At 32.1% G+C, this 10,681-nt stretch overlaps 1 protein-coding gene and 1 long non-coding RNA gene across 2 annotated transcripts; one reads left to right on the top strand and one right to left on the bottom strand.

The window, feature by feature from the left end:
* Window positions 1–216: 216 nt before the first annotated feature.
* LOC117781915 lies at window positions 217–604 on the bottom strand. The gene is made up of 3 exons (XR_004617212.1): window positions 488–604; window positions 353–409; window positions 217–281 (listed from the first exon to the last, which is right to left on the bottom strand). It is a non-coding gene; the product is annotated as an uncharacterized LOC117781915 (long non-coding RNA).
* A 430-nt stretch (window positions 605–1,034) lies between these two features.
* Window positions 1,035–1,730, top strand: LOC117781345. The gene is made up of 4 exons (XM_034618088.1): window positions 1,035–1,153; window positions 1,222–1,316; window positions 1,402–1,543; window positions 1,601–1,730. Exons 1-4 carry the CDS (start codon window positions 1,036–1,038, stop codon window positions 1,678–1,680), a joined length of 435 nt encoding a protein of 144 aa, XP_034473979.1. The 5' UTR covers window position 1,035; the 3' UTR covers window positions 1,681–1,730.
* Window positions 1,731–10,681: the final 8,951 nt, after the last annotated feature.

The following is a 10,681-nucleotide window of genomic DNA, read 5'->3' as shown; positions in this document are numbered from 1 at the left end:
ATAACATATATAAATGGTTAATGTGCTTCACTGTATTATTCAACGAATTTCTATCACATTTATCAATTTATTAAAAAAAATATTTTGCTTACATCATACATTAATCAGCTAACTTAAACAACGTCAGATTAATTTTGTAAAATTTATACAAGTTTTGTTTTTTTGGATTGGATTTGATAATTATCAATTTACTAATATTTTTTAATTATTATTATTGTTAAATTTTCGCCAATTTATGACTAGCATTCTTCCAAATTTTTATCATAGATTCTCTTGCATGTCTGCAAATATAAAAAAATCGAAAATATTTATGACGATTTCCAAATAAAAATATTAAGTAATTAATATTTACCCAGAAATATCAATGGAAGGCAGGGGCAAAGAATTCATTCTCGCATTTAAATGTTGCCTGCAAAAATTTGGCAATATTGAGTTTAAATATAATAATGAATAATAACTTAGTACATAATATTTGATGAATTTTTACCGATTATGCCTGTGACAAGCGGCATTTATCTGCCACGATTGCATTAAGATGACTGAAAGTTGAACTAGCAATAATATTAGCCACTTTTGAGACATTCTCATCTGATCAGAGAAATTCACAACCAACTAACTACTCTCAAGAAAATCAAATTCCTTTTATAGTGCATTACGGTGTGTCGAATTTATATATATTAGATTAGTTACCTGTAATGCAAATGATGCATTTACTTTTAGTGTATTGAACAAATCCATAGAGATTTAAAATAGCAGATTTCATTTTTCAGAGTTATTTTCCTAGTCTCAAAAATCGAACTTGAAATAAATTTAAGTTTTTGACAAAATTTAATCCCTGATTAATAGTTATGTTAATTCAAAGAGTGTGCAATTTTAAAAACTAAAATTAACTTGAGATATTCATTTAATACATTATCGCAGATAAATACCATAAATCGTCTCTAGAACTTATTTTGCACTCGTACACTTTGGGTACAGGGTCTGATAATAATTATATCAAGTCGGCTTGGATTTTGTTGCTTCGTCCATCTCACGATGTTTTATCTACAAAATTTTCTATTCATATTTTCACTGCGATTTGGCTGCCGTGTAATTGCATACACTGAGATTTGTATGTATGGTTATGGTTTATATTATATGATCGATGAATTTGGTATGACGTTAGAACTCCAATTGTTAAATTTCGATTTATTTAATCTGATTATTTCCACTTTGTCTTAGGCTTTGGCAAAATAATGGAATCCATGATTATAATCGCTTTGGGTACTTCCTTTGTCATGACCATATTAATGTTATATTCCACGCTGCAGGAACATGTGAGTCTCTCTGTCTCTTTCTCTCTCTGCCTGTGTGTGTGTGTGTGTGTGAGTGTGTGCGTGATTCAAAAGATATTCAATCCAGGAATCAACTGGCATTATTTTTACCTATCTTATGTGGGGCACCGTCACGACAATCTTCTTATCCAGCTATTATATTATCTGCTTTTGGGACAAAAAAATTATTTCGGAGGCGGTATTCGCGGGTCTTTTGGTTGGCACTATAGGTAAGTGCACAAATATTTTCAAATATATATTTTTGATTTTTCCAAGTCTTTCAACAGTTCTCAAGAGTTATGCCATGCTGGTGGTATTATCATTTATGCATATGCTTGTTTCCTCCGACAGCGAAGACTCCTCCTGAGACGGTGATTTCAATGTTTTTGAAAAAAAATAAACCTATTAAATACTAAACACAAGATTATGTGTAAGTGTAGGCATTTGCTGTCACAAATCGAGTGATTAATTATTTATTTGCTTATTGTTTTCAGTTTTGAAATTCTTTTTATTGTTGACGAACTTTTGGTTTGCTGGGTTACACTGTAAGCAGTTGTACAAGCAGTGAACATTTCGTGAGCTAAGCAGTGCTTAAGCAGTTACATAAGCAGTTTAACAAGAAGTTAAGCGTTTTGCAAGCAGTGCAATTGAAAGTGCCCGCAAAATTAGAATGAATATTACTAAGTAATATTATTGTTTTAAATTTCAAACTTGCTATGCTAAAAGTCTTTAATGTTTAACTAACTTACGTTGCAATATCGTCTCTTTCTCTTTTACTGTTTCCTTTTTTATTTGACGCTTATGGCAATCGATTTTGGGGGCGGAGCATTGACTAAAACAATTTTCTAATTAACAGTAACTCAAGACTCTGGCCATGTCTGGCAGTCTGACCATGTTGTCAGATAAATACCAGATGTAATTGTCGTAGATTTAAAGATTCACACAAAATGGGCAATTGTTGTTGTTTTTGCATGGAAATTACTTTCAATTTTATTGCACATTCTATATTTATGCTGTTGTTGTTCAAATTACATTCAAAAGGGGGAGTTCACCATGTTCACTTCACCCTTAATAGAGAGAGAGAGAGACAGACGGAAATATTCGTTAAGAATTGTATTCAAAAATCGATTTTAGAGTATTTTCTCAACACAATTTGGCATATGACAATGCAAGCTACATGTTGGTGTGTGTGTACGTGTGTGTGTGTGTACACTGATAAAAAAAGTTCTAAAATCGTCGAACTAAAAATTTTAAACAGTTCTACAATAATTGATTTTAATAATATTTTAAACCTAAATCAAATTTTTGAAGACCACAAATATACGTCTAGGTAAACAATTAAAAAGAAGCAAGCTATTATATTAATTTTGGCTCTATTTTGAGGTATAAATAAATTTTTCTGGCTTCGGTAATTTTATGATAATTTGCATAATACGTTTTCCTTGCCATGATTGGGATTCGAACCCGCATTAGTTTTCAAACTGTAGTAGCAATTTAAGTTTTATCGAACCACACCCATAATTTTTAAGATAATAATTTTTTTATGGTTATTAACGTTATCTATTAATATTATCTATTCATTTTATCAAGATTGTACAAGTAGAACGGCAGTAATAGCTAACCAAAGTCATTAAAAATTAAGGAAATTAAGGAAACGCAAGCTCCTAAAAGTATGCAGTAGTTTTAATTAGGTAGTAATTTCTATAGAGTACTTTAATATATATTAAAATAAGTAACGGGTATTCTATGGTCGGAATACCGACTGTAGTCATTCCCACTTGTTATATATTAAAAACTGCTATTTTTTAGATTTTTTTTTTTTTAAATATTTGGTAATAATATTTGGTCTTAAGATGGTTTTATTTTAAAAGCCAAATATGTATGAATGATAAATGCTTTTGATTTTAGAAGTTAATCTGTTTTTTCAGTGTATGTGTGGTGTGAGTGTGTGTGCGAGAGAGAGGTGTGTCTGTATGTGTGTGTGTGTGTGTGTGTGTGTGTGTGTGTGTGTGCGTGGTGTGAGTAATTGACTACGTGCGTATAAACTTTCTCGTGGCATTTTATCCCAATAACAAGTGCAGCAACAGCAACAACAACAACTGGTCTTGAGAGTGTATGAGTGTGTGTGTGCGTGTGTGTGTGTGCCATCATAAATATGCACTATGTTGGCCATTTGTCATGGCTTTTTGCCCAGCCAGAAAACTAGTTGCGTTGGCCAAAAGCTGCAACAAAAATGTTGCTCATGGCTTAAAACGTGATCAGAAGCGCAGTTTAATAGAGATTGATAAGGATAAGCAGCAGCAGCAACAACAACAACAGCATCAACAACAACTACAACAACAACTATGGAAGTAAATGGAATCAAAAAATAGTATTATATATAAACATTTTGCTTAAGCAGCAAATATTGTAATAAGTTGACAGCTTCTAATACCCTGTAATGCTGTCAAATGTCGTCTAAAGTGTATATAAAGCTAGCACAACTCAATTAACATAATTTTTTTTTAAGTACATAAATTACTTGAAATTTAAATTACAGGGTAACTGCCCGTCAAGTATTTAATGTTTAACTAGTCAGGAAGATCCTGTTAGCCTTACAATAAAATATATTCTAGTTACAACAGTCTATTCGTATTCTTTTATAAGCACTGATTACAGGGTATTTAGTAGTCGATCATTTTAAAAATTGATAATTTAATCAGCACAACTTATTATTCGCTTGAAGTGCCCTCTAATGAAAACTATATTGAAAACAGTCTGTCCGATAAATAATGTTACATTTATTTTCAGGGTGACTGTCAGTCGATCAAACTCATTTTAAGCATTTATGAAATTCTCACAACGACAACGAAATAAGCAAGTATTTGCAGAATTTAAAATATTTATAAATATTTATAGTTGGCATTAAAAGTATCTGCTCACTTGTGATATCTCTGAAAAATGCGACAAATTCAAAAGAAAAACCAAATTCATACACTCAAAGGTAAATGTTTTTATAGTTGTTATTTAAACTTTTAAGCAAATTCAGTAGACTTATATGGAATTAACGAATTAAATTATAAACTATTTATATTAAATAAGAATATAACTAGCTTCAATAGATTGCACAATAAATTTACGTTTCTAATGAATTTTTAGTTAATAAATTATTCAAAAAAAAGTTAAAATAAAGAATATACTTTTGTATTTGAAATAATGGACTAGAAATTTGCAATTTTATTAACTGAAATACTTAAAATCAAAGTAAGTATATAATATACTTGAAAAGAGTATGTAATTTAAGAATTACGCTGTTTAAATAATGATTTAAATCAGCTTGAAAATGAGAATTCAAAATTTTAAATACGTTAAATATTTGGCTTGAAAATTTTTAAAATCTATATATGTATATCTCTTTGTCCTGACTGACTGACTCATTGTCATTAAAAGCATTTTAAATATTTATATTTAAATGTTATATGATAAAATTGTTAAAAATCAAGTATTTATTTTTTGCTATGGATTTTTTCTTTGGGCGTATAAATATTTGTAGAGGAGAATGGAAAAGGGGGCTGTGGACCATGCCCACTTTTACAGCTGTTTCACAATTGCAGCTGGCGCTCTTTGAATTTTCCCTTTGGAGATTGACTTTGATTTTCGATTGCTGTTGTTGTTAGCTTTTAAATTTGTTGTTGTTGTTGTTGCAACCTGAGCAAATACAATTTTAATGTTTCCGCTCAGTTTTGCTCAGCAAATTTTTATGCATGAGTTTTCTGCGTTTTTTTCAACTTGGCAACTTTCCGCCGTCTTTGCGTCTTTTCGCTGCTTCCCACAAATACTGCCCCCTCCTCTTTCACACACACACACACACACACTCCTATCGGTTACAGGGATTTCGGTTATGGGAGAGAGAGAGAGAGAGAGAAAGAGAGAGAGAAATAAAAAGAATGGGAAACAGAGGATGTTGCATTTTGTATAATCTGATAAAATGTTGCAATACTTCTGATTCTTCTTTTTCCTGCTTTGCTGCCATATTTATCTGCAAACCTTAACAATATTGCATAACAGTTAGGAAAGAAAAAGAGGGAGGGGTTTGAAGAAGGGGTGAAAGAGAGAGGAAATGGGGAAAGAAACGTATGCAATGTAAAAATCCGATTTGTAAATATTTGAAGCATGCTAAAGCGCGTCAGCTTGTGGATTATGTGCATACTTTTGGCAGTCACTGTGAGCAGCAGCAACAACAACATCAACAACAACAACAGCTAATTTGTTGTAAATGCAAAAACAACAAAATCAATAGCACAATCAACTAATTAACACCATGCATATTTTGAAGGCAGATTAAAAGTCAAGAAAGTGTTTGTTTTTATTATTTTATAAAATAGTTACATTCAATATAAAATATTTTTCTTCTATTAGAACTTTTTCTAAAAAAAACATCGACAAGAATAATAGCAATAAACATAAATTAATAATAGACCTTCAGATACCCTAACACTCATATATTTGCATATAGCCAGAAAGTTAATGAGCGAAATAGCAAGAAATTTATTTTGGTTTTATTCAAATTATTTTAATAATGTAAGTATATTCGAATATAGATTAAGTTATAAGAGACGTGTCTATGGATTTTATTATACTATAGTCTCTAAGATCGACGCGTGCATACGGACGGATAGACAGACGGACGGACGGAGGGACAGACAGGCGGATAGATGGATAGATCTAGACAGAGCTAAATGGACTTTTTTTTGCCAGAGAAATTGTATAAATTTTTGATTTTGTCAAAACATTTTCTTGACTGACTCTTAACTGTAAGCATATTAAGATTTTGGCCAATGCCACGCCCACTTGGAGACAAACGCACATACAAAAACAATAATCATAAATGTTAACAAGACGCCCACAAAACTTAATGATGCTAAACAAAAGACACATTAGGACTGCGTGAGTATGTGTGTGTGTGTGTGTGTGTGTGTGACAGGTGTTAAGGTGTCGTCTGTCGTTTCCTACGCCCTCTCTCTCTCTCCCCCTTTCTTTCTCCCTGTCTAGCTCTGTCTCCTGCTGGCATTAATTAGAAGTCTGTGGTTTTGCTTTTCTCAATGAAACATTTGGCAGCAAATTCAATTTGTGGTTATTTTGTCACAGTCAATGTAAGAGAAATACGTATTTCTCTCTCGCGCTCTCTCTCTTTCTCACGCTCACTCTCTCTGTCTTCCTATAGCCATTTGAATTTGCTCCTGAAAATCAAATCTCGACATGCCTTGATTAAATTTGCCTTATCCCAGACTTGCAGAGACTCTCGGAGACTCGGAGACTCTCGTTGAGACTTTGATGGATTAACGTGTGTGCTGAATGGAAAGTGTTACACTGAGGTGAAAAAGTGTGTGTACTGGCTACCCTCTTGACACAACAAAAGCCAAACACATGGGCAACCCTTGGACACAAGAGCACACAGTCAAAAAATAATGATCGGCTTCTTAAACCCAAAAAAACTTGTTTTCGAATATTTATTTTATAAAAATTTATACAACATTACTAGAAAATTAATTCGAAAATTAAGAAAACAACAAAAAAATCAAACAACTTTAAAATTAAAGTACAAATTCGGGGTCAAATTACAAAAAAACTGTTAAATAAAGATTTTTTAGTACATATATTTAAGAGAAATATACTATAATATAATACAAATATCATTTTTAAATTATTATTTTTAAATAAGAAAAACATAAAAGATAAATTAAAAGAAATACATATATAAAACTAATTCTAAGATCAAGAATATTAAGATGAATATTCTGATGAATAATACTTGAAAAAATAATTTATATTGAAAATCAGATATTTGTGATTAAAAATATACAAAAGTATTTGTTCTTACAAATTGCTGTTTCTATTCTATTTCTATCTATAAAAAATGTAATTTTCAACTCATTTTATGACAAAATTTCTCAAAATAATATTAAAGATTATAAAATATATATAAAAAAGTATTGCTTATATCTAAAATATTCTATCTTCAAAATAAGGCATCTTATTATATAAAATTTTAAAAAATTCGCTTATAATCAAAAATATATTTATTAAAGAGAAAAATAGTAAAAAATTAAAGTTATAATTCTCAAAGAGAACAAACAGAGTTTTTTATCCCAGTGTACCGTTTGCTTGTGAACTACGCGTGCCACAAACGAGACGAGACGAATGACTGATTGTCCTGTTAGCTGTGTAGACCGTTAACTCCATAACCATCCATAAATGCAACCAACTAGAGTGAGGGAGAGAGGAGTGGGGAGTGGAGTGGAGAGGGGAGGTGAGTTTCCCAGGCGACACGTTCGAGCAGGCACATGAAAAATCGTTTGCGTTGCCCTCGAATCATATTATAAAACATGTGCTTAAGTAATAGCATCCAAGTGAAGTGTTTGACTTGACGCCATCTCCCTCTCCTTCCCTCCCTCTCTCTCGATCTCTCTTACCCTCTCTTTTCCACTCCTCGTCATGTCATGTAACAGATTGGCAATGTGCCACGAAAGGGTGAAGATTAATTTGATGTGCCACACTCACAGCACACACTCCACAAAAAAAAAATCCGAAAATCTTGCGGAAATCAGAAAATAACTCAGGAAATTGATTAAATTGATTTTTACTTTTTTTTATGTTTTTTTTTTTCTATAATCCCATTGAAAGTCGACAGTTAAAATTGAACCATCGCGAAATGTATACAGGTTATTTCCCTGTGATCTTACAACAGAACTCTTCTAGAAATATTAATCGAACTACTTACATAAAGACTCTCAGATTCAGAATATTTAAAACATAAAACAAGCGGAGCACCGACTATAAAAATTTCCATTACATACTTTTAGGAGCTTGTATTGCCTTAAAGTTTGATAAAACAAATTCATTACTTCTTGTTTTATCATTTTTTCTTACTTGTAAGAATTATCGTAGATAAATTGGGATCTGATGGATTATAGAATATATGCTCGATCTTTGTTTGCCCGATTATCACATGGTTTGCTGCATTCAAAATTTGACAAATGTTAAAATATTCATATAGATTGCAGATATAAAAAGCACTTGCTGGAATTTTGCAGAATGTAGATATAAAAAAAATATATTTCAAATTTATTGTACAGATTTGAAATGTCTTCTTGCCATCAGCTCACATATGTAAGTATGTTAATGAAAATATATTATTGACTGTAGTTTTAAGATTATTCTCAGAGATTATTGTATTAAACTTTTTGAATAATACCCCAAGAAATACTTGAAGTTGACGCTATTATTAAAATATAATAGGAAAATTGATAAAGGTAATAATGATTCTCATACACAGAGTAGGTGAGTTGTCCAAAAAGTCAATTTACTAAATTTACTTTGGAATAATACAAATCTCTAATTGGATATCTAAATTGCCGAATGAGGCTTTTGGCTTTAATTGAATTGCATAAGTTTAGGCGATGCATTTGATAATATTAATATGTATATGGCATGTAAGAGTATTAAACTATATTTAATTTAATAAGCTGCATAGCGTGTCGTTGCGTGGCATGTGTCACATGGCGTATGCGTAATTTGATTATTAATTAAATGAGCCACCGTTTCTGACCTCGCCACTTAAATGGGCCAATTGCTAATCGAATTAGCTGTTAGAGCACAAGTGCCAGGATGCTGTCACACACAAAAAGAGAGGGAGAGGGGATAGTGTCCGAGAGAGAGAGAGAGGGAAAAACAATAGAGCATGTCTAATGACAAGGACGGAAAATGCGTAACGTAGACTCGACCCAAAGCGAACGGAAGTAAACAAATCAAATAAGATTTATTATGTGACAAGCATAAAATAAGGACACTCCGTAGATGGCTGGAGAGAGAGAGAGAGAGAGAGAAAGAGAGTGGAAGAAGGAGGGAGAATATGGGAACAGCTTCTGGACAGGACAATGAGCCGTGACCCAAAGTCTATTAAATCAATTGAGTGTAAGATGGCACGCAGGAGACTTTAGTACGCGTGCAACATGAAAATGTTGCCTAATTAGGCAAACTACACTCAGAAAAAAAGATAGCAACTTCTAAAATCAAGATTATTCATCTTATATATTTTGTTTTTAAAATACTACAATTTTAAGAGCAAATTACTATATTAAAGACTATTATCTATTATCACAACTATCAGATTCTAAGACCAAAATGAGTACAAAAAATTGGAAAACCTGACTGAGTTCAAAATTTTCAAACTCAGTAAAAAAATCTCATTTCAAGTTTGCTTTTGGCAATCCTGCAAATTTTAAATGTGATTTTTCTGTAATACTTTTATAGCGTTGTAGATATAATACAAGTCTGTTAGATAATAAAAGCACTGGTTTTAAGTATGCAAAAGTATTGACCTAATTTTAAAATGTAACTGTTTCTAGTACAAACAGTGTATATATTGATAGTGCTACGTGTTTCACATGATTTGTTTGAGAGAGATGCAATAGTTTTTCGCTTAGTGTGCAGGGCTTTAGTACAAAACATTTGTATATTTATTTTTAGTGTCAATCTTGACAACAGCTATAAATAATTAAGTATAGAAAACTCAGTTGTTTTTAGAGTTATCTTAACAAAAATCACAGATTTAAAATAAATTAAAATAAATAGATAAAAAATAAATTAAAAAAATAAGTACACACCAAATTACAATACGGTATATTTTTCTGAGTGTAGCTACAATGCCCATGTTTCCATTACTTTGCTTTGGCTGCCTTTGTTATCAATCAATTGCTGGTTAGCTGGATGGGGACATTGGCCAGATTATTGGGCCAATTATGTGCAAGTGCTTAGCGCATTGGCTGCTAATTAGCCGCAGGCTAACGTGGCTAACGTGGCATGCAACAGCAGCAACAACAGCAGCAACAACAACAGCAGCAAGTCAATTGAGTTGGCAAATTGAATACCCAGCGGGAGCTATCTCTGTTTCTATCTCTCTCTTTCTGTCTGTCTCACTCTCGTTGACCTCTTTTTTGGACAGTGCTGAAAATTCATTTAAATGGCAACTACATGAGTTGCAGATGCGGCTGCCACTTGCAACCTGCCACCTGCCACCTGCCACAGGCCACCTCACAAAATGGTCAACAACACGCGCAACAGACCAAACAGGCAATGATGATTATGTGAATGGTTGTTGATACCATTTTCAGTGCTGTGCCTTTTTATTGTAAACACTGTGATATCGACAAAGCGTCTACAATGTCGACAATGGTTCACTCATAAAAACCTTACCGTAAAATCGTCCTAAAACAGTCGATTTTCACATTAAGATTTACAAAATTTGTCATATTTTCTTCTAAAAATCTAAAAATAATTTATCTGCTATAAGGGTATAATATTCAAAAAGTTTCCCAACAACTATTTAT

This window comes from Drosophila innubila, assembly GCF_004354385.1.
Source record: "Drosophila innubila isolate TH190305 chromosome 2L unlocalized genomic scaffold, UK_Dinn_1.0 4_B_2L, whole genome shotgun sequence".
NCBI classification, from domain to species: domain Eukaryota; kingdom Metazoa; phylum Arthropoda; class Insecta; order Diptera; family Drosophilidae; genus Drosophila; species Drosophila innubila.
Note: the sequence above shows the minus strand (reverse complement) of the source record. Positions and strands in the feature narration are given on the sequence as shown.

Bases quoted from the DNA above. Each gene is read 5' to 3' on its own strand.
- LOC117781345 (XM_034618088.1), top strand. From the start codon at position 1,036: ATGTTTTATCTACAAAATTTTCTATTCATATTTTCACTGCGATTTGGC. The intron at 1,154-1,221 runs GTATGACGTTAG...ACTTTGTCTTAG, and splicing joins TTATATGATCGATGAATTTG to GCTTTGGCAAAATAATGGAA. The intron at 1,317-1,401 runs GTGAGTCTCTCT...TATTCAATCCAG, and splicing joins ATTCCACGCTGCAGGAACAT to GAATCAACTGGCATTATTTT.